Genomic DNA, 25,051 nt, shown 5'->3' on the forward strand with positions numbered 1-25,051 from the left:
TGAGTGCTGTTAAGCAGGGGGGATTGCATTAACAAAGAAGGAGTAAAGCTTAATTTTAACCTAGTTAAGTGCTAGAGGTTTATTTGTTTTGAAAGATTGCAATCATAGGTTCTAAATTTCTAAGTTTCTCATATGTTCTGAGCAAAGACAATAGGGTAGCACACCAATGTCTTAAAAATCAGTGATTTTGGGACCAGAGTAATAGCACAGAGGGTAGGGTGTTTGCCTTGCATGCAGCCGGCCCAGGACCAAGTCAGGTTCTATTCCTGGTATTCCATATGATCCCTGAGCCTGCTAAGAGCAATTTCTGAGTGCAGAGCCAGGAGTAACTTCTGAGCACTGGTAGGTGTGATCCCAAAACAAAACAAAAAAATCAGTGATCTCTCTAGCTTTTAAAGTTTTAGATAATTTTATCATAAATCTAAATTGTGCTTTGGCCTACATGTTTTGATAATGAGGGTAATAGAACTTGAAGCAAATATCTCCTTCTGTGCTTATTTTGTGTAGTTAATAAGACTGAGTAATTTAGAATACCGAAATTATAATTTTACTCTTTTAGGTTTGATTCACCCCCTTTGATTATCAGAGCTTCTACATCTGGTATAATGGATTGAAAATTTCATTTTGTTAGCCATTTCCCTGTTTGAAAATATAATAAATAGTAAAAGGACCACAAGACAGGCCTACTCAGCATGTGGCCTGAATCATCTACAAACTCTGTATTTAGACGATTAGCAGCCAAAATCCCAGGCAGAGTTTTCCTTTTAAGTAATTGTCTGCATCTTCCCCTCTCATTGGTATATAAATTGCATGTATAGGTTCATGTTTCAGATTTCAGGTTGAAAGTTGTTTTTCCACTCTTTGCATTTCTGTTAAATACTTTTCCATATAAGGATATGTCATCAATGATATAAAAATCAGTTAACTTGTAAATAAGTGCTCAAATCCTTTGAACAAGGGTTCAGACCCAGACCAAGTAGACTCTTTTGAAATATCCAGTAGGCCCTGTCTCAGATTTCTCTCCAATGAGATGGTCTTGAATGCTGACTTGCCTTAATCTCTTAAATTTTCCTAATCGTGTGTAAATGGTTGTCTACAGATGCCCTGGAGAACTTCTCCCTGGCAGACTTTTATTTTGGTATTAACAGTGTACTAAATTCCATGTAATGATAGTATTAAATGGTGGGGATGAAAAGGGCAGGCCACCCACAAAACTATCCATTGTGAACTAATAAACACGCTGCCCAGTTTTATTTAAGCATCCTGGTAACTTATATTTTCCTCTTTTGTTTCTCCATTTCACTTAATGATTTTCTATGTATTGTTGCAGACATCTCAACAGTGAGCATGCGCTGGACGATAGAAGTACAGCTCAATGTAGAGTACAAATGCAGGTTGTACAGCAGTTAGAGCTACAGGTAAAACCAAATTTATTTTTAATATTGCCTCAGTTATTTCTCAAATTACCAATGTCTATAGTGTTCTGTAATAAGTTCTGTATATTCATTAGTGATTGAGAGATCCAAAAACTACTTGGATCCTTTATATTCTTTAACTGTTTAATTTTTAATTCTTTGGGAAAGTGCAGTTTGTGTTTATTTTTTTTTTTGAATTGCTGCTCTGATATTTCAATACTTGATACATAAATGTGTATGCAGCCAATTGAAACTTCCTCTCCTTTTCCCTCTCCCTTTCTATACCTTTCTCTATCTCTCCTTTTCAGTCCCCTCTTTTTCATTCACTTTTCTCTTTTTAACTTTCTGGCTATTTGTTACTGGTTTAAGACTCTTAACATGCTATATTTTAAATTAGTCTGAAGAAAGGAAGACCAGCTGGAGAGAGAGATTGAAAAAAATAGTGTATGTGTGGAGAGAGTGAGAGTAAGCAAGACTGGGGAGTATGCACACGTGAATACAGGTGTACACATAGAAAGAATACATGAAATTATTCTTAATTTTGCATTTTCCCTTCTCTTTCCATCACTGAGAAGTTTACTGTGCAGCATTTCTACTTAAGCATTCATTTTTATAATTTAGTTTATAGTTGATAGTCAAACTCATTCATACATATATTTAGATCTGATAGATACAACATGTATTTATAAGATATATACACATATGGGTGTATGCTTAAATATGTTTATGCTATATCATACATCTATATGTATATATACGCACATAGATCATCTTGTGTTTGGGCACTCATTGGGGTTGTGTTATGTCGAATATAGTTGATGACAAGAGAACATACTGTGGATTTTCCTGGGGAACAGTTTGTGAGATGAGAGCATAGGTGGGTCTTTTCAACATGGCTTTTCTACTTCCTGATGTAACTTGTTGATGAATCATATGTTTTAATAATAATACCATTCTTGGTATAATTAATAGAAAATTTGTTTCTAAAAGTAAAAATTGGGTCAGAAATGGAGATTATTAAAATGTACAATTGCAAAAGCCTGACCCTACAAAACCCCATTTATGCAACTGTGTTCCAAAATGCTTTTGAGTGCTTGATGACTCAACGAAGCTTCTTCCTCTGGCTGGTTTAGTGTAGGCAAGAGGTTAGCCGAAATTAAAACAAAGTTGTACATTATATTGTTACCAGCCATGGAAAAGCCTATTTTGTATGCAAGACAGCAATGCTGATATATATGGAGAGCCCTAGGCTAAGTACAGAAGATAATTACATTTGGAATTTTACTGAGTTAAGTCATTTACAGCTTCAAATAGTTAGAAAGAAAAATCAGCCAAAACAGACTTAAAACTTTTTGTTGTGACTTTTCAGGTTAGGAAAGATTTTTTAAAATTAGTTATCTTTTATAAAAATTACATTTTTAATAAGAATATATCAAAAGTTATTTTCTTTAGCTAGTTAACATTATGTTCATTTGAACTACAACTATGAACTTATTAGAACACCTGATATTTATAGAGGCAAATACCAATTTTTTGTCTTTGGAAACATCATTAAATTCAGTCTGTTTAGTGACAAAAAATACGTAGTTTATTTTATTTCAAAATTTAACTTATGTTTTAAACACAGAAAAGCCTTAATGATTGGTTTCAGTAGAGTTATATGGTATTATTACCTGAGTTTACATATACCAGTATCTAGAAAGTGCTGAAAAATTTTGCATTTATTTTATAAAAACTAAATTTTAATTAGCATTTAAATTAAATTAAACCACTTACTAGAATTATCATCTTTCACCCAGATAGGCATTTCTGACTATAGAGCTGAATGTGGGACCAACCATTTTCAGTTAATAAGGATCTAATTGTCTATTTTTATTCATCATTCTTTAAGTGGTTAGGAGAAATAAATTAGAACCTCATTTAGTCAAATGACTTTCTGTAAGCAGATTCACTGTTGTTTTCTAGAAGGTGTGGCCTAGGATTAGTACAAACTGATAAAAGGCTTCTTTAATTATTATTAAGCTGTATTACTTACTGAATCTCCTTCAGCATGAAATCAGATTGATGCCAGGTTGTTCAACTTGTGGCAGAAATTGGTAGAAATCTGGCCTTAAGTTATTCTATGGTAGTCATCTATTATTTTATTTTAGTTTGCTTTAATGAAAGAAGGGACTAATTCTGAAGGGTTTGGTGTCATCAAAACTTGGGACAATTGCTAGGGTTTGAGTTTGTCAAGAACAAAGGTTGGAAAACTGAATCGTGGACCAAATCCCATCTGTTAACTTTTTTCTTTCTTTTGGACTCTTTGGTTGGGGTGGGGATGGGGGAAGATCAAAAGAAGAGATTACACATTGTACCTGAATACAGTCACACTCATTTATTTATTTTTAAATGATTATTTTTATTTATTTATTTTTTTTTGATTTTTGGGTCACACCCAGCAGCGCTCAGGGGTCACTCCTGGCTCTACGCTCAGGAATTGCCCCTGGCAGGCACGGGGCACCATATGGGATGCTGGGATTCCAACCACTGTCCTTCTGGATGCAAGGCAAACGCCTTACCTCCATGCTATCTCTCCGGCCCCACACTCATTTATTGATACATCATCTATGGCTACTTTTGCATCCCAGCATTACAATTAAATAATTGCATCAGTCCCTGGGTCTGCAAAACTGAAAATATTTTTTATTTGGCTCACCCTAGCAAAAGATATTTGCTAAGCTGGTCTAGATCAGAAAAAAAAAAAAAAGACAATTTGCTTCACAGTGCTTCTAACTTGTTCTCTGTGTTCCTTGCTGTTGAGAAGACTTCTTTCCCTCCAACCTCTTTTGTTCCTTAGTTTTCGAAACAGATTCTGTCAACATGTTAGCCAGGTTCTGCCAATAGCAGCTTCATGTGACAGGCAGATATCCTGCACATGAATAACTGAGGTCTACTTCTCTTTTCCTTAAAGAAAATATTTCCCAGTGAGTCTCTATTTACCTTGAAGTGTATTTACAAAATTAGTCTCTATTAACTTGAATTTGAAAAACAATGTACTGAATACTACAGGAAAGAGTAGTTAAAATTAAGTTATACCAAGGGTTGATCATCATGTATGGGATTAGAAGGTGAAAACTTGGGACCAGTGCAATAGTACAGTGGGTAGGATATTAGCCTTGCATGCAGCCAATCCGGTTCTATTCCCAACATCCCAAATGGTCCCCTGAGCCATCAGGAGTGATTTCTGAGCACAGAACTAGGAGTAACCCCTGAGCACCTCCTGGTGTGGCCCAAACCAAACCAAAATAAACAAAAAAAAAAAAAAAGAAAGAAAGAAAAGAAATCTCCCTCTGTTACCTAATGTGCAAGGTTTTTCTTTGTAGAGCAATTTTTAGATTTTTAGTCTTGACATATTAAAATAAGGCTGCATATGTGTCTCATTGTAAAAGCAAACCCAGTCGCCTCAAATTGGAGTAAAGAAGTTTGTTATGTTTTCCTTAGAGAATTACTATAACAGGATTTCATCAGAGAATTTTAGGAGATAGAGGAAGCCAGCACCAGATACAGCCAAATCTAGTGAAGGCCACTGGAGAGCTATCTTGCTATTTTTTTTCAGTCTCTCAATTTCAAAATTCAGAAACCTTAATTCTGAACCAAAATCCTTGGTTCTCTCTCTTACCTAAAAGTTAAGCCTACCTAAAAATTAGTTGTGATTTAAATTATTTTTTTTAATTTCATTTAATACCTTTATGGAGAATATTGCGGCCTGTGATGTTTATCATTGTAGTGCTTTTGTGCAATAAATAGTCTTCTTGAGTCAAACAAGAAAGCTTTTAAGATTTTAATGGTGGGAGTACAGTCAACCAAGCGAAATCTAGGGGTTAGATTAGAGGGACTTAGACTTGCCCAATCTGCTCTAGGAGAATATTTTTGTTTTATTAGAAAATATGAAAATATATAATGTTTCCTCCCTCCCTCTCTGCCTCCCTCTCTTCTTTCCTTCCTTTCATAACTCTGGCAGCTCTCAGGGTACTCTGGCTCTGTGCCTCAGAAATCACTCCTGGGATGCTGAGGATCAAACTGGTCATCCACACATAACACAAATGCCTAACCTGCTGTACTATTCTCCAGCCCTGAAATTTTTTTTTTATTATAAAGATAGTTGTGCTTTTATGTTTTACAAATAAAATAGATAACAATTAGTTTTCGATCTTAAAATCAATATTATAAATCCCAAGAAGTTGTCTGAGCCTCTTGTATTCTACTTATAAACACCTAGTATTATGGCAGATGAACAGCAGAAATTATTTGAGTGAGGAACATCACTTTTTGGGATCAAGGAATGTTAAGATTTCATCTGCTAAATGCCAACTTACAATGGTCTTCTATCATATGTAGTCTGAGTTGAGTTAGAACTGGAAGAAATGAAGAGTTCCCATAATCAGCTGTCTTATTATATTGTCATACAGATCAGAAAATATATTCCCTCTCCTTTTCTTTTTTTTCTTTTTCTTTTTTTTTTTTTTTTTTTTTTTTTTTGGTTTTTGGGCCACACCCATTTGATGCTCAGGGGTTACTCCTGGCTATGCTGTCAGAAGTCGCTCCTGGCTTGGGGGACCATATGGGACGCTGGGGGATCAAACTGCGGTCCATCCTACGCTAGTGCTTGCAAGGCAAACACCTTACCTCTAGCGCCACCTTCCCGGCCCCAATATATTCCCTCTCATATACAGAATGCAAAGGGGACAGACACAGGGAACTGACAACATTAAATATAAGAATTGCCCATTCCAGTAGCCATGGGCATAGGCAAGCACTTGAAGTTTCCTTGATAGTTGAGAACCTGCTGTTGATCAGACATGGACCTAGGAGTTTAATTTACATTGATCCACTTATCTAGATTCATTCAAGTGCTATATCGCTTAACCAGTGAGCTAAAAATGAAGCATCATGAAAGGCATCTCAAAATGAACTTTAAAAAATCTTTATTTAAGCTCTTTGACTGAAACCCAACTACAATCATGTCTGTAGTCATATAATGCACTTTATAAAAGAGAAAACTAAATTTTTTCTTTGGCTTTTTTTTGGGGGGTGGGGAGTTTGGGCCACACCCAGCAGTGCTTAGGGTTTACTCTTGGCTCTGTGCTCAGAAATCACTACTGGCAACTTGGGGGACAATATGGGATGCGGGGAATCGAACTCAGGTTTGTCCTGGGTCAGCTGCATGCAAGGCAGACACCTTCCCACTGTGCTATCTCTCCTGCCCTGAGAAAACTATTTCATTTCATGGAAATGGGGAAAAAACTTAAGACAGATTTCTCTTTAGAAAAATGAGATGTTGGGGCCGGCGAGGTGGCGCTAGAGGCAAGGTGTCTGCTTTGCAAGCGCTAGCCAAGGAAGGACCGTGGTTCGATCCCCCGGTGTCCCATTTGGTCTCCCCAAGCCAGGGACAATTTCTGAGTGCTTAGCCAGGAATAACCCCTGAGCATCAAGTGAGTGTGGCCCAAAAAAACAAAACAAAACAAAACAAAATGAGATGTTTGTGGTATAGGTAGATTTTTCTGATTACAAAAATCGGCTGTACTCTGTTCTCTATTCATATGACCTTGCTAAATTTCAGAATGTTTTCTGGTGTGTTAAAATGGATTTTGAATAAATGAGGCTGTTAAGATTTGTTTTGGGGGAGGGGCTGCTGTCAAGCAGTGATCAGGGACCCAGGGGACCCACTTGTGATGATCAGCAAACTGTACTGTCAGGTTGCTGCAAGGGCCCCCCCAAAATGTTGCTTATGTCCTGTGGTAATGGGACCAGTTCTCAGGGACCTCCTGGTCTGAATTTGGGAATCATGAAGTGCTGGGAATTGAACCTGGGAACCCTAACCATAATATGTGTCCCAGCATTTAACATTTTTTTTAATTCTAATTTCATTTTTTAAATAATTTTTATTGCAATCAACATGAGTTACAAGTCTTTCACAGTAATATTTAAAGCACATAGTAACATTGAATCAGAGGTATTCTCATCAAGATGTTGTCTTCCCTCCAACCCTGTTCCCAGCATCCCCCTCTTTTGCTCCCCAGACTGTTAATATAACTGCTCCTCTCTGTGTATAGCTTGTTGAAGATTGGGTATCAATTCTGTTGTCATTGACTTTGTGTTTGGTGTTTTAGTCTGATAATTTTTTGTTTCTTTTTTTTTTTTCATTTTTTAATTTCTACTCAGTATTTATATGACTGACTGTTTGATTCTGGTATCATCCATTTTTCCCCCCTCAATTTATGAGGTAGAACAAGATAGTTCAAGTTATGTGGCTCTGTTTGAAAAAAAAAAGAAAAGAAAAGAAGAAAATGAGAAAAAGAAAACCAAAAACTGGGCCCGGAGAGATAGCACAGCGGTGTTTGCCTTGCAAGCAGCCGATCCAGAACCTAAGGTGGTTGGTTTGAATCCCGGTGTCCCATATGGTCCTCCGTGCCTGCCAGGAGTAGTTTGGTTCCTGGTGCTGTTGCAGAAAACTGTGTCCATTCTATGTCTGGGCTCTAGGGCTCGGCATTGGACGGTTGCTGTCTGCTCACATGGAGTCTAAGTTGGGTCCACATGACACATATTCAGGGTGGGAGGTGCCCCTGTATTATAACATGTATGGGTTCTTATCCCTAGTAGATATATAAAATTTCTCCTTATTTTAGTATGCCTTTGCAAAAAAGGAATGGTGCCATTTTATATTGCTGGTGCATTTGGAGGTAAGAACGTCAAGCTACACAATCTCTGTGCCCTGGTTTTGACCTGAGCTTTTATCCCAGGCAAGACTTTTTCTTATAGGTTTTCATACTAAGCAGAACCAATCATTCTAATTTCTTTTTAAAAGCTCTTTGGCACCCAAACTCAGCACATGTCAGCATAGGGCTCATGGCTGACTTCCTCTACCCCTTCGCCTAAAGACCCTTTAAAGTGCATATTAAAAACTGCCCTGGCAAATAGGAGCTAGTGACCCTAACAGAGTTAACCTACCCAATTTACAGGGAATGGGAAGTGATAGCTGGATACCTTTTAGTCTTTAATGTTATGTTCCATTGAGTTACTGTTTACCAAAAATCTATTTTTAAAGTCCTGGGTACAGATGACTAAGAAAATCTCCTGCCTGTGTTGTGTAGCCTAGTAGGGGTGGCAAAAGCATAGGTTTCATTCCTCTACCATGTGAGTTTAAGAGTGAGAACAGAAGAGACGGGGGAAGAAGGATTTGCCTGGATTATATATAAGGTGAAAGTCTTTATTGTTTCTTTAATATATATATTCTCCCCCCCCCCCCCCCCGCCACCAGTTCACAAGAATTCAGGTGATTAACTTGAGTCTAGCAGGATTCCTAAGGTTTCAGATTTTGAATTTCAAAAATGATCAAGTAGTTTGTCCAAAGGATCTGAGTTTTTATTAAGCTCTTCAATAACTGGGCAAGTCCTGAGCAAAACTGGCCCGTTACTCACCCTATTGGTCATTTTGAATCCATTGACTGTGGAAGAGAGCCTGTTGAATGCTGTTGATCAACTTGCAGTTATTCATAGAACAACTGAAAAAACATTTGAAAGGATTTTTTTTTATTGCCAATGCATTATTCTAGGCATTTGATGGTAATTATTCTAATCCCTCTATTCTGAGTCTTTTTTTTTTTTTTTTGGTCCTACTTTGGTCCTACTCAGAGTCTCACACATGCAAGGAAGATACTCTAACATTGAGGTACAGAGGTACATCCCAATCCCAAGTAATTTTTTAATGATAAAAGATAATATTTGGAACATATTATATAAGTTTATACCCAATGAGCCTGACTATAAATCAGTGGTGTCCTTATTAATACTTGACTTCTTAGCAGTTAAAGAAATATATTTTTTGTGCCACTCCCCATTACAGAGGAGTCTAATACTGAATCTTAGAAGTGCTGGTGAGTGGCTGCAATGATAGTGCAGCAGTTAGGACACTTACATTGCATATACATGACCCTGGCTAGATCCTTGCCATCCAATATGGTCCCCTGAGCACTGCCAGGAGTAATTTCTAAGAACAGAGCCAGGAGTAAGTCCTGGCTTACTGAATTTTAAAAACCAATAGCAAATAATGAGCAATGCTCAGGAGTCTATGCCAGCCACTGTAGCCCAGATTACTTTATTGCACAGTGCTCTCTTCCATGTTTTACCTGGTGATTATGGTGGCCAAGTTGGGGTTGTGCATTTACACAGAAACTGCTAGTTTCTGATTTTCAGACTTGGCTGTGACACTATGTCCATTTATTGCTTTTTGAACTTCCTTCTGAGCAATCCATAGTAACAGGGAAAGTGGTATAGGGGATCATTCCAAAGTTTTCTAATCTCCATGAGGTACTATAAATTCTAAGATTACATCAAGTTAGTAAAAAGTGTGTGACTTTTGTTAACAGAAGGAGGCATTAAGACAATAACACAGATAAATATTTTAGGAACTTTATGACTATTCCAACATAATCATTGTTATTTGTGATTCCACTAATTCCCAGAATTTTGCAAATACATTTTCCGTAATATGCTTGCCTTTGGACCTTTCTAATCCCATCAAGGCAATGAAGAGTACTTCTGAAATCGATCAGGGCATGCTGGAAAGAGGACCTAATAGTATTGTAGCTTTGTATTGCCACTGCTCTGTGACTGGAGCCAAGAAATAGAGAGTTTCTGTGTTCTTCGTGCTTCCATGTTCCTCGTTGAAAAGCAAGCTCCTGAATTTTTTCATAATTTAAAATACTACTTAACTGTGAGCATTAGAATTCCTAGACTATGACTGCGTATTACTATGTGTCTGCTTTAAATGTCAAGAGAGTCTTTAATAATAACATGTAAGGAATGTTAAGATGATGACAGAATACAATAAAAGTAGGGAAATTCTTCGATTGGGGTGAAATGAGCCATAGATTGCCTAGCACCTGAGAGTTGTAGTTAGTGTTAAGGAAATCGTTTACAAGTTTTCACTAGTGCCAAGTTTTGAAGGCTCAGGAATGAACCATAGTTTGATACAATAGGTAGAAAATAGCTATTGGGTAAATGCGCCATTTGATAGAAGACTAGTTTCTGCTTCTCTCCCCTGACACTTCTTTTCTTTTGATCATAGCCCTTTCAAAACCTGTATAACTAGATAGATTCTGCCTCCATTGGGTCTGTTGAACCACCTTTGTATACAAAACTATCGAGAAAACCTAGACACCGTTTAAAGGATAGATCCATGCAAGGGAATGGAGTTTTTCATATCTGCCTCATGAAACTTGTATATTTAGAGGGTCTCCCATGGAATGTTGGGGCTTAGCAAATTTTGGTGCAATCCTAGTTAAATTAGGGATCACCATTATATGGGAATAATTAAGACTTGCCTATTCATAAATTAAATGCCTGCTAGAACTATAAATTCCACCTTTCTGGTGGAGGCTCCACATTTGTACATTTTTCCATATGTTCTAGGAAGACAGAAAAGGTGATATTTTTTCAGATCACAGCAGTATGGAAAACTCAGATGAGGTATGGCAGGATTTAGATTCTAGCCTTTTCTGCCCACTCCTCAGATCCTTGTCCTCAACTTATCCATGGCCTCAGATCACTCTGCAGGTCTATCTCCCAAACTGTATAATATGGAAACAGGACAGAAGAGCTTGGAATGACTACAACCATCTTTGCTTCTTTGAAATCAAGTGAGTGCCTTGGCCTCTTCTTAGCTGTCCTCAGTAATTCTGGTATTTGACATATCCCCCAGTCCTTCATTTATTGCAGTAGAGTTTTTTGTTTCTCACAAGTGAGAACTACCAAATTGGGTTTAAAATGATTAGTCCTCCTGACAACATAAAATGATTATGTTAAATGAACCCAAAATCATGTTCCCCTTTTATTCTGCTAAAAGAATGAGTTTAATCTCCTTGGTTCTTATCTTTTAAGATGTTGAATGGAGCTCCTAGCCTTCGGCAGCTATCAGTGGATCCAGAATAATACACATGTTCTGGTCTTTCACAGCCTGGGCTATCTAAAACCTAATTTGAGGGCATGCCTAATAGAAGAGGAGATGACCTATATCAGCCAAAGGCTAGGAAAGCATTTGCCTAGAATAAGGGAAAGATAGCAATGAGAATAGAGTAGATAAATCCATAACAAATGGGCTTCATCTTTTCTATGCTTCCTGTTCTATTCTTTAAAAACATCAAGAGCTCTTGCCCTCATTAGACCACCTGCAAACTCCCTGAGATCTATGTTCTATTGGTAATAATTCCAAACATACTCGCCGGTAGAAAGCTAAGTAAATGATTGATTTCATTTTCTTTTTTAAAAAATTGATCTTTTTATGAGCTTTCACAAAGTGTGAGACTCCTATACTATCCAAGTGGATTATATGCAGGAATCTAATCCTTGAAACAATCCTTCAACATCCTGAAATTATCATTCCATATTGAGATGGAGAAATTAAATATTTTAAAGGGTAAAGAATACATTCAAGTCACAGCTAGATTCTAGTGCTTGCACTATAGCTACCAGTCAGATTATAGTGCTCCATCCTTAACCCTTTTTCACTTTGAAGTTTACAAAATTGGTGACCAAACTTGAACATTCAAACCAGAGGTTCTGTGATGTGACTCCCTTTTCAGAAGAAAAATATTACTTATTGTCCTTGGAAGTCTACCTCCTTTAACCAAATAGAAAATGTCCCCTCCCAGTTACTCCTATCTTCTATGTCCCTCTCTCATCCCTAATGTTCCTACAATGGACCAGGTATTAGACATTGTGTTATCAAACAGTAATTTGAGATACTTGAGTAATTTCAAGAAATGTTTCATAGGGAGCTCCTCTTAATGTACGGTTAGTTGCTGCTCTTCTTATTCTCTCTCTCTGTCTCTCTCTGTCTCTCTCTCTGTCTCTCTCTCTGTCTCTCTCTCTCTCTCCCTCTCTCTCTTTCCATTCTTTCCTCCCAGATATTATTTCTGTGCCAACCAGGAAAGCTTTTAGAGATTTTCTTTTGATAGTACACACACAATTTTTTTTTAATTTGCCAACCAGATTTTCAGTTCACCTTTGGACTGAATTTTTATCCTCCTTTATTTCATGTGATACAACATATGAAGAAATGCTGAAATATACTTCCGAATACTGAATGTTTGTATTCTCATATTATAATAATGAAGGGATGCTGTGAAAATTGATGGGGATGGTGAGCTCATGGAATGATGGCATAGAAAGTAATAAAGAATTTGAAAGCTTTGTGAAGGACCAGTGAGTATTATAAATGCAAGACAGCTGCTCTAAAGGATGTGGTTTCAGTTGGTGTGAATATTTAGTCTTTTTTGCCTAAAGAAAATATAAAAGCCTGCATTTGGCAGCTCTTCTTCTTTAATCATTAAACCTATGTTAGAGTTGGAGTTGTAATAGTAAAAAAAAAAAAAATCCACAACTCACCTAAAACTCTGCCAGTTTTTCATTTATGTTAAGTGCCAGCTCGCAGTCATCACACTAAAACTTGGGTTTTGCCTTTAAATCTGTAACACTGTCTTTTATAATAAGGCAATGAGGGTAGTAGTTGGAGGTGAGACAAAGTAGGAAACTTGGCATAATTCTCAAAATGAATAATGAAGCTCAGTTTTTATCAAGGGAAAATACAAAGGCAAGAACCTCTCCAGGTTTATTGGTGTGGTTGTGTGTACATACTCTAGATATGGGCTTGCAACCTTTGACCAGTGAGAGGTCAGCATTGTAGATGTTTACATGGTATATAGAGGTGATGATTTCTTTGGATGCTACAGAATTTGAGTTGATCTTCTACTTGGTCTTTGTAATTGCTACATCAACAGTGTTTATTCCAAAATTAAACCACAGTTAATATTCATTAGACTCTTGAGTAAATGTCACCTCTCACCCTTTAATTTGTAATGTTTAGCATGGCAGGCCACTTCTGGTTTTCAAAAAGAAGGGCATCCATTCCTTGATTCTGCCCCATGATTTTTTTTTATAATGATTTTTATTTTGACCAAAGTGGATTACAAATCATTCACAGTAAAATTTGAGGTATATAGTGACATTGAATCAGGGGCATTCCACCAATGTTGTCCTCCCTCCCCCCCCTCCCCATTCCCAACATGCACCCCACATCCTCCTTCTTTGCTCCCCGGACTGCTAGTATAAGTGGTCCCCTCTGTGTCTAGCTTGTTGTAGATTGGGTATCGATCCTGTTGTCGTTGCCTTTGGATTTGGTACCTAAGTCTGATCATTTTTTATTTCTACTCAATGTTCATACGACTGTTTGGTCTTGGTAACTTCCTCAGTTTGTGAGATGGAACAAGATGGTTCAAGTTATGTGGTTCTGTTTGAAGGAAAGAAGAAAAAAAAGAGGGGACAAAAAACAGGAGGAGTCCTTCTTGAGGCTATACATATCTGTTTAAAAGAAGAAAGGGGAAAAGGAAGAAAAACATAACAACAATACTAAAAAAAAAAAAAATCAAACTAAAAACCCGAAAGGCACCACAGCAATAAATATAACAACCAAACAATAATCCTGGTCCCGAAATAAAAACAAAACAGAGCTCAAAAACAGAAATCAAAACAAAGTAAAACAAAACAAAAACATACTAAAAACAACAACAATAACAATAAAAATTAATTTATGATTTTTTTTTTGTTTAAGCACAGTAAATATTGGGGAGATTAGAAAGGGAATTCCCTTGACCTAAGAGATACAAGGTTTCTCCACCCTGGAAGTATACTGTCATGTGCATAACTCCAGGTTCTGTACCTGTTCGTTACTCTCCCCTAAGTCCTTTTATGGTGTTTGGAAACTATCCGCTCAGTCATGGATGATGGGAGCAAAACTTTATTTTAAAGCCAAGAGTATTTTAGTTTTACCATCTAAAACTTAGAACACTTACATACAAAAACAAATTACTGTTAAAAAAAAATGTCCCGGCTCACATTTTAATTGTTCTGAGTTACTTTGGAAAACTAAATTCCTTTAGCATTATGTGTTCAGAGCATCTTTGAGTTTGGCTGTTTAATATCTTACTAAAGAACAGAGGATAAATAACATAAAGTGGCTCCTAATATGGTATCTTTTTCATTTCCTGTTTGTTGAAAGATAAATGCTAACAGTGTAAGGCTTTTTTCTTCTTCTTAATTTATTCCTCCCTGTACCACAAGGGAATAAAATGGGGGAAAAAAAAATCAAATGTGATATGGCTTGAGACTGAGTCATCCACTTCGGATAAGCAGAAAGCTTTTTCTTTCATGTGTTTGTGTCTTTTCCCTTTCTTTTGCCTTCCCCAATTCCTGAAATATTCTCCTTCTTTAGAAAATATCATTGTTATCAAATGTGCATCTTTGATATTTTTTACTTTGGTTTAACTTTGGACTTATAAAAATTAATATTTAACATATTTAAGATTGTGACATAATCGAGATGATTTCTTCCCCAGTTCTAAGGAATTATTTTGGATGGTTCATAAAAGTACTGAACAAAGATTGTTTCTCCTTGTCTCTCTCCCACCCCTCCGAGTAATCATCTCAATAATTTCCAGAAATTTCACAGCTGTTCCCTCTACTATACCTTTATTTTAGGGGAATATATTTCCCACTCCTTTTACAAAGTAGTTATTGTGTGTCCTCTCTGCCCAGATGTCTAGAATGATTGAAAACATCAATGTGAAACAGTCCAAGAGAGCACAGTAAAACAGCACCCAAAAGTAGTGTTTGATTGCCTAGTTCAAAGTTCTGTGTCTTCAAAAGATAATTTATTACTTTTTTCTTTCTTTTGTTTTTATCTTGGGACATACCTGGTGGTGCTCAGGAATTACTCTTGCTCTGCACTTAGGAATCACTCCTGGTATACTTAGGGAACCACAGGGGATGGGGGCTTCGAACTATGATCACACACATGCCCAGATAAAACAAGCACCCTAGGCACTGTTCTATCTCTCCAGCCCCCAGAAGGTAATTTTTCTATAGAAAGAAAAGACATAGATTTTTGTTTTGATGAAAATAGCCTACAAGTAACTGCATATTAGATGAATGAAGTTTATCCTGCCCCATTTGAAAAGGAAACCTATCAATCCTTGCTTGCAACCCCATGCATGCCCCACTTACATTGCTGGCCAGCACTGTCTTAATCTCTTCCTACTAGTTAGGAAACAGGAAGTTAATTTTGCATCAATGTCTCCATCTCTCTAGGAGTTTTTCCACAGCCACAACAGACAAATTTATGAGTTTTAACTACCTAGCTCGTTTTCCTTTGGCTTCCTCATGAATAAGACTGGTTTATAGGCATGATTCACGTTTTTGCCTTTTAGCTGTCTGTGTTCCATGAAACTCCTTGGTGCCAGCAGGTCTAGAACTTCCCAGCTAAAGGCTAATGCATCTCTTGTTGAGAAATCTCACACCGGCACCTCCACTTATGAGAGTTTGGCAATGTTCATAGAGATTTCAAAAACGATTAAGCAATGAAAATGATTTTGTCATGTGCTATAAAGCCATAGCTTAGTTTAGAATGTGTCACTTTAGGTTTAAAATATATTTGTGTATATGATAATACTAGTGTCATAGTTTCAAACCACTTGAATTTATTCTGATATCAAAAAAAATAACAAAATGATTTCTTCCTACTAGCTTGCAAAAGACAAAGAACGCCTGCAAGCTATGATGACCCACCTGCACGTGAAGTCTACAGAGCCCAAAGCCGCCCCTCAGCCTGTAAGTACTGGAGCACTCAAAAGGAAAGAGCCTTAATATTTCTTCTGCTTTCTCATCCTCAAGGAGAGGCTAGTGCTTGTTGAAGAATGCTTCTGAATAATTTTCAGTGAACTGTTTATGTTTGCCTTTTAGGGCCTAAAAGGGCCTAAATGGAGGTTATGGGTAATTCAGACATGGTCTTTGGTCCTGAGTCCAAACTTGCATGTCTTCTTTGAGAAAGAATGGATGATACTAAACTGCAGCGTTAAAATACGTTAGGAGAGCTTGCTGGACAAAAACAGAACATATAAAATACAGGAAACAATTCTGAATTGTGGGAATGCAGAGAACAGCCGGCTAAACCAGAAAGGTAGAAGAAAAGGCATTTTTTGTCTAGATAAATGAAGAGCTGGCAGGCAGTAGCTGAGAAAATAAGTCAGGTTAGTTCAGTCTGTTACAGAGGAAATAAATAGGAAATACCAGTTTTACCTTCAAAAAACTTAACCTCATCAGATAGAAATGGTCTATCTTCGGGTATCAGGGGAACCTGTGTACTGTCAGAATACTTAGCTGTATCATGGAGAGGATCTAATGGCTTTAGAGAATGTGAAGGGAAAATTGGCCCTTGACAGTTAGAAGTCCAAACATGGCACACTGAAGTGGCATTTAACTTTTAGGAATATCCTATGTCTTGCCTAATTCTTGTACTTCTAAGCACATGAACAATTAGCTTCAGAGCAGAAAGAAGGCATCTAACCCCATACACATACCCAAACCCCATCTTGGGCCTCATTTCTTGTTTTAAATTGATCTCTGAACAGTTGTATCTCTCATATACTTAAATTTCTAAAAATTTCCTTGTAGCTTCAACTGATTATTCAAAATGGAGACAGTGCTTTGCCTCTTGATTTTAAGATTTGTAAAATTTAAAGGTACACTGCCTTTATTTGATTTTGCTTGGAGTCACTGTGTGAAAATTAATTGAGCGTTGACAATCTATAGTTAGTACCAGCAATTTTAATCAATATGCAATGATGCAGCATAATGGCAAAGTATTGGTTTATCTGTTTTGACTGATTTTTTTTCTATAAATAAAGCAAACATACACCCATATATGTATGATTTATGGTGATAGAAATAAAACGGAGTCAGACTATTAACCCAGCAAATATGGTAGCCTGCCAAGATGCAGTTGGCAGACAAAATTAATGTCTGAAACAGAACACATTACTGAGATATAGGACATAAAATCATTAAACACTTTGCACATCCATTTTTACTCGGAAAGAGTCTTTGGTTCCCACGTATTTTGCAGTAAATGCAGGACTCAATGTGTAGGCTACCAAAAAAGAAAGGGGAAAAAAAAAGAAACCTGGCCATTCAGCATTGGGATCAGTTGTTACCATTCCTGTACCAATCAATGCCTCCTGGGAATAATATGAGCCCAAATAAGCAAATTCATGAGACCCTGAAGTGATTTGTCTGAGATACCCAGTCAGCATAACAATTTTCATTTCTTTTTTTTCTTTTTTTTCTGTGGTGTCAGGAATGAGTCTAGGATCTTACACATACTTTAGAAGCACATATTCTCTATGATTGAGATAAATCCCCAGCCTCTGAACATAGCAGATTTACACAGGAGTTGATCAATTCTCTGAGGGTTTTTCTCCAGCTTAGTCTGCAGGGGAATGGTTGTCTTCAGGATGAAGGGTTTGCATCTTCTCATTTGGAAACAAGAGGAAGCATAAGATTACAAAGCAATGAGAGGATAGTGTTTGAACTCAGTACTCTAGGAATGGACTCATTTCAGATTATGTGGCTCCTTGGGAATGAAAGCTAGACAGAGAATCACAGTAGGCTCAGCAAGGGCTGGGATGGGCATTGGCAAGTGCCATACATGTTAACCTACCAGGGTCACAGAAAGACCACTGGGGGACTCTCCAGGAGAACCAATGGTAAGCAGCCAGTCAACAGTGAAAATCAGTCATGGGGGGAAAAGTACAGGGAAAGTAAAGCTTGCCTTGATTAGTATTTAAAAAAATGTTTTACATTCTAGAAAATTATAACTTTGAAGGGGACCTCCTACTAAATTTATTTTTAACTGCTCTATTGAAAATTCTCTACCACTAGTCAACATTATCTCTTAGTAGCTCAGCACAGTATTTCTTTATTAAAAGAAATAGGCACGAATATTTTTGACTGAAAAATTAATAGCTTTTGAATTCATACACAGCAGGTTTTCTTTTGCAAAGAAGTCCAATATCGCTGCACAGCACTTCTATAACCATTTATTTAGAGTCCAAGTCAAACCTTTGACAGCTAGAGCAGCGCTACAAGCCAATATAAAGAACTCCAAGATGTAAACCAACAATAGGCCGTCTGTGTGAGGTTTGCCATTGTCAAATACATAGATTGTTTGGATTAGTTTATGTAAATGTACTGTTGTATTACCCTTTGGAAAAAAAAGATCACATTTGTGTATGAAAAGTGGTTCCCCTCACAGGCAGCATTATAAATTCCTTATCCTTTAACTTACATGTAAGAAGTAAAAATTGGTGCCTGACAAGCAGATATTGTGTGACACTCTGTTGCCGGAATGAACCTGCCTTCTTTTCATTTGTTGGAAAATAGAAAATTTTATTATAGATACCATCTTATAAATCAGGAATTATTAAAATATGTATAGGTAAGGCATCGGGAAATTAATTATAAAAGGGAGATGTATAGTGTTTTGCATAAATTTTTACTTCTAGCCAATAAAGGGGATGGGAGGGAGACATATTGTACAGAGCAAACCCTTGATTCTTTCAACTTTAGGGATTCAGAGTTATCTGGTGATTGATTCTAATGTGCAGAATATTCCCATTACCGATAATGAATTTATTCCACCTTAAATAATAGAATGTACAGTAATATATTCGAATGAATATCCTTTTCAGCGGGAGTCAGCTTTAACCCTAGATGGGGACTTTCATGTTACAGCCTTGCCAGTAAGTTTATAAAGTTTGTTCTTTTCTTCATTTTTGTTTAAAGGGAACTCATGTTTATTTTAAAATTCTTAGTCACTAAGTAATAGAATGCTTTGGTGTAAACATTGCTTTTTGCTAAATGCCATTTGGGTGGTAAGTGTCATTTGTTGTAACCAATCCTCCACCCTTTCTTGGCTACAAAGAAACAGCCAAGACTTTCTTGGGTTGTTCTTTCATTAGCTCATGGTCATATTTTCTCAATTCTGTTGTGGGGCTCATCTTCAGACTAAGATGATTTGAAGATGTGCCCATCTCAGGACAGTTCCTAAGTTCTTAGATATGGCCTGAGGTTGGTTCATTCCCGGAAATGTTAATGGAATGTTTCTGGAAAGAGCATTCTTTTATTTAAAAAAACCTTTGCTTTAACAAATACTTAATGAGTGCACTGCCCAAAAAATATAGTGGATATATTGAAACAATATAGACCATTTCTACAATTAAAGTGTTTAGTTATCTACTAGGACAAGTGTACAAGTAAATATATACAGGTGCCTGAGCATGCATACACACACAAAGGCACACTCAGACTGCATGGATCACATTTAAATGAACAGAATAATGGATCTGGAATGATGGGCTTGAGGAAGACTTCTGGAAAGTGAGACATAAGATGAACCTAAGAGAGGAATAGGAAGAAATAGAAGTTGGCATTATTGAAATTTTCGCTGGTGGCGGCGGTGCATGTACCTGTTTGAGAGCAACGAATCTAATAAGCTTCAGTTGCACAAGAGTGAAATACCCAACATCAGTGAGGCTATTTTTAAATGTATGATCTTTTGTTTATTAAGATTGACCCATTGAGGAAAGATAGAAAGGAATATGTTAAAGTTTACCAGAACATTGGGCCAGAAAGATGGCTCAGGGGATGGAACATGTGCTCAATATTTAAAAGGCTTTGGTTTGATACCCAGCACTGCATGATATCTGAGCACTGAAGTAGAAATAACTTCTGAGGCATACCAGGTATGAATTGAAACAAGTAAGATGATAAATAAAATCAAGTTTATGAAGGTAGCTGTCTCTCAGCAATTGGGTGCATACAGTGGGGAAACCTTTCTTTTTTTTTTTTTTTTTTGCTGTGGTTTTTGAACTACACCCGGCAGTGCTCAGGGGTTATTCCTGGCTCCATACTCAGAAATTGCTCCTGGCAGGCATGGGGGACCATATGGGATGCTAGGATTCGAACCAATGACCTTCTGCATGAAAGGCAAACGCCTTACCTCCATGCTATCTCTCCGGCCTCCGGAAAACCTTTCTTGACCAATGTTCAGAATAGTCAGATATGTGGTATTTTGAGTATGAAAAGATGTTCTGCTTTCCCATATTGAGAAGCAAAAGTGAACAAATGGAGACAGGGGCAAACTGTAGTGAGACTGATGGATAGTCTTTTGTTTCAAACTCAGTTATATTCTCAAAGTAAATAGCAAATTGGGTTGCTTGGGGGTTATTGTCTTCATGCTTACTCCCCAGAGAATTGGCTGAGATATTTCCTTGGAGGGACTTGTAACTCATAGGACCAAACAATAACAACAACAAAAAGAAGCGTGTCTGTGTTATGACTTGATTAAGTTGCTAAGGATTTTTTTTTTAAAGGCTTCACTACCATTATGTCAGGAGAAGATTGTAAATCATACTTTATAATACCAAATACATGAGAGGTACATTTTGCTTGAGGGGATTCCTACACGCCAGAGAACAATTCCTGGAGAAACCACATTCCTTCAGATTTGGTGGGCAAATAATTATAGTGTAGGCCGTCTATCCTTCTTTATGAAAATGTTATAAAACACAGGAACTGGGGTATTTGAAGTGAGCTGCAGTGTTACATTTTCCTTTTGACATGTTCTCTTTGACTCTAGCCAGGGCAATTAGGATTGTTGTGGAATAGTACTTAGTGCCTATAAAAACAAAGTGCCTCCCTTTTGCGGAGGGTCTTTTAACTTGGAGAGAAATGGTTCACCTACTGGTCACACACACACACACACACACACACACACACACACACACACAGTATGCTTTCTCACTAGGTTCTACACACACACACACACACACACACACACACACACACACACACACACACACACACACACACACACACACACACACTGTATGCTTTCTCACTAAGTTCCCCTCCCAAGCTCTGTGCTAGTGGGGGCTTGTTTTCAACTTCCGGGCAGTGTCACCCTCTATTCTTGCCTTCCAGCCCAACTCTAGTCTAGCAGGGCCAGACTGAGATTGAGAAGGCCTTCCACTGCAACTTCTCCCACCACTCCCCTGCCCTGTCTCCCCACAGTCTGCTAATGGTGTCCTCGAAACCTCAGAAAGGCCAGGCTGGCTGTGAGGGCCAGTGATTCATGTCTAGAAATGATGTGTACATAAGCAGGACTGGAACCCTCTCAGGCCAGGAAATGCAGCAGCAGAAAAACGAGTTCTGTAAGCCCGAAAGTCCCTACTAAGCAGTTGTGTCCCTTGGTGTTTTGGTTTCAGGTTTGTCTTTTGTTCTCAGAATCTGTTTTCATGTGAGGCAAGAGCACAAACAAAAATAAAAATGAGTTCTTATGGGAATACTTACGACAAGTCTGTTTCTGTTAGGGGTTTACGTCAGTGGTTTGTTTATTTTTTTAAAAAATGGGAGTGACTCATCATCTTTAAATGAGAGACAAGCTTGCTGTTTGAAAAGTAAATTTGAATCCTTTAAAGGACTACTAGAATATTAAGTAGCCGATACTGTTTCAGGAGTTGGGAAGGGTGATATTTCCAGTATTGTTGCTTCCGAAAATGGTTTTCGGGGGGGGGGGGGGGTTGGGGTGGATAGAGGTTGAGCACATATCCATGTTAAAAGTGGAAAATCCTATTGCAAATTTCAGTGACACAAGAATGTAACTTTTGGCCACAGTTACAAAGAGATTATCTTTGTCTAAATCATCCCATCATGGAAACTTGCCATGTAGAAAAATATCAGTTACTAACTTTTCTAAATATAGAAATTTCTTTTTTTAAATAGAAAATGAACACAATAAGAAAACAAGCAAAGAAACCTACCCAGTTCAATGCTTTCCTGTTCCATGGTGGTGGGGGGATCATCTTTGGTATCTTTGACCATGATCAGAAACCTAAAACTCATGCTTCTATTTCTAATTCATGATTGTGTTGCAGTTTAATAGTTTACAATTAAGGTAGTGATTTTTTTAAATATCTTCATTTAAACACCATGATTACAAACATGTTTGTAGTTGGGATTTGGTTATAAAGAAACACCCCCCCCCCCTTTCGCCAGAACAATGTTCCCACCATCTCCCTCTTCCTTCACCCCTTGCCTGTGTTCAAGACAGGCATTCTACTTCTCTCACTCAATATATATATATATATATATATATATATATATATATATATATATATTTTTTTTTTTTTTTTTTTTTTTTTTTTTTTTTTTTTTTGGTTTTTGGGCCACACCTGTTTGACACTCAGAGGTTACTCCTGGCTAAGGGCTCAGAAATTGCCCCTGGCTTGTGGGGACCATATGGGATGCCGGGGGATGGAACCACAGTCCTTCCTTGGCTAGTGCTTGCAAGGCAGACACCTTACCTCTAGCGCCACCTTGCCGGCCCCATAAGGTAGCTATATTAAACAAAACATACACACCAAAATCTACACCATTGATGCAGGCTCTGATCTTGAGTCTGTAATTAATTTCTTTCCTCTTTGGAGAGGAACAAGAGTTGGTAGGGGTGTGTTCTTCAATTTTGAAAACTTTAATTGAAAGAGCAGATTTAGCATCCTCTCTCTCTCTCTCTCTCTCACACACACACACACACACACACACACACACACACACATACACACACCCCAAACCATCCTTTCCCTCTCCTCAAGACAAGCATGTAATCATCAAATGAAGTTTAAAAGTCAAGAAAGCGTTGGTAGGGGTGTGTTCTTCAATTTTGAAAATTTTAATTGAAAGAGCAGATTTAGCATCCTCTCTCTCTCTCTCTCTCTCTCTCTCTCTCACACACACACACACACACACACACACACACACACATACACACACCCCAAACCATCCTTTCCCTCTCCTCAAGACAAGCATGTAATCATCAAATGAAGTTTAAAAGTCAAGAAAGAGTTGGTAGGGGTGTGTTCTTCAATTTTGAAAATTTTAATTGAAAGAGCAGATTTAGCATCCTCTCTCTCTCTCTCTCTCTCTCTCTCTCTCTCTCTCTCTCTCTCTCTCTCTCACACACACACACACACACACACACACACACACACACACACACATACACACACCCCAAACCATCCTTTCCCTCTCCTCAAGACAAGCATGTAATCATCAAATGAAGTTTAAAAGTCAAGAAACTTCTATAGCCGTTGACAAGGTTGACGTTTCATTAACTTGTTGGTTCAGGCTTCAAATGATTTCACTAGGCAAAGCACCCTGTGTTTGGAGTTTACCGCATTTTCTACTTCCCTCCCTCACAGGCTACAGTCATGTTTAATTTGGAAGCAGGGCTCCTTTGGCAAATTAGCAATTAGAACAATTTTGTGGGAATATGTATATGTGTCATTAGTTTTCCTGCAAATTAATAGCTAGGGCAAAGGTCAGGCAGAAATTTTCCACTTGACTGCAGTTCCTCTATTGAGACTTGGCACTTGGTTTTGGAATGGTCACAGCTGCTCTCAGACACCCTCTTCCTCTAGGAACTGTCTTTTAATTAGTTTACCTCATAGCCATCATTGCAAATATGACTGCCTCCCCTCCTCGAAATAAAATTACTGTTTCTACAAAATATTCCAGTGACATCTTGCACCACTGCACATCGATGGTGGGGTCATTCGAATGCTGCATTTAATCATTAGATCACCTCCATCCGCGTTTCCTAATTAGAGTCCTTACAATACATTTTTATCTGGTAATTAGCTGAGATTGGCTGCTTCCTCTGTGGCTTATTAGAGACAGCCCAGCAGTGGGTGTGACTCACGGTGTCATTTGTCAAGTCTGGTAAGCCCCCTCTCTGCTCTCTTCAGAGGTAGTGTTGATTTCCACTTGCTACTGGTGTTCAGAAGCCTTCAGAAAATTCTGCTGTATCTTTCTTTGTGGATTGTGTGAACCTGAAGGGATTTCATTTTTCTCTAGGACTTTTTTTTTTACCTTCGTAGAAACAATCTTAGTGTTAAGAACTTTGCAAAATGCTACAATAATCAAATTCCTTTCACAATTTAAAGCATTGTGCCATGTCCAATCCCCTTAGATGCTGATCACCTGAAAAGTGGGGTACATGCTTGTATATGTTTACACGGATTTTTGCTTTGGGCAGTTACACTAGAATCCAGCAGATCCTTGTTCATCTTACCTTCAAAACTGGAAAGGAGCATACTGTAAATTTAGCAAGATTAAGGGGAGCGTTCGTAAACTAAAGAGAAACTTGAAATGTAAAGTCAAATAAACTTGTTTTTGTGCTTGGTTTTCTTTGACCTATGTCTGCATTTGATGGCAAGCTCTTTAGGGGCAGCAGTTGTGTATAGTCCTGTTTTTGTCATTTCAATACCAAATGCTCTATATTTGCCTCAGAATATGAAATGTCTTTTGTAGGCAGTGATGGAAGCTTTTCTCCGAATCCTTTCAACAACTTGCTGAAAAACAAAAGCTGTTTTGTGTTTGTTTTTCTCATTAACTGGGTATAAGATGATGATAATAATACAAAGGGACTAGAACCCCGGATTTGTGGGTTTTAGACTTTGGCAGCCCAGTTGTGAATAGAGGCAAATTATTTAATTTCTACTGAGCCTCAGTTTGCTTATTTGTAAAATATGAGAAATATTATCTCCAAGTGAGTGATGGGGGGAGAATTAAGTGAAACCAGACAGTGGCAGGTGGTTTCCAACATGAGGTTTACCAGTGTTTTCCATGACTTTCCAAAGTGTTCTG

The 25,051-nt window shown here is 37.7% G+C and overlaps 1 protein-coding gene across 1 annotated transcript in view; it reads left to right on the forward strand.

Moving 5' to 3' along the window:
• FOXP1 (forkhead box P1) overlaps positions 1 to 25,051 on the forward strand; it is a 282,687-nt gene that overhangs the window by 236,110 nt on the left and 21,526 nt on the right. The window contains 2 exon segments of the mRNA XM_049776850.1: positions 1,331 to 1,418; positions 16,034 to 16,117. Of these exon segments, the coding sequence (XP_049632807.1) occupies positions 1,331 to 1,418; positions 16,034 to 16,117 (172 nt within the window).

This window comes from Suncus etruscus, chromosome 7 (assembly GCF_024139225.1).
Source record: "Suncus etruscus isolate mSunEtr1 chromosome 7, mSunEtr1.pri.cur, whole genome shotgun sequence".
Classification (NCBI taxonomy): domain Eukaryota; kingdom Metazoa; phylum Chordata; class Mammalia; order Eulipotyphla; family Soricidae; genus Suncus; species Suncus etruscus.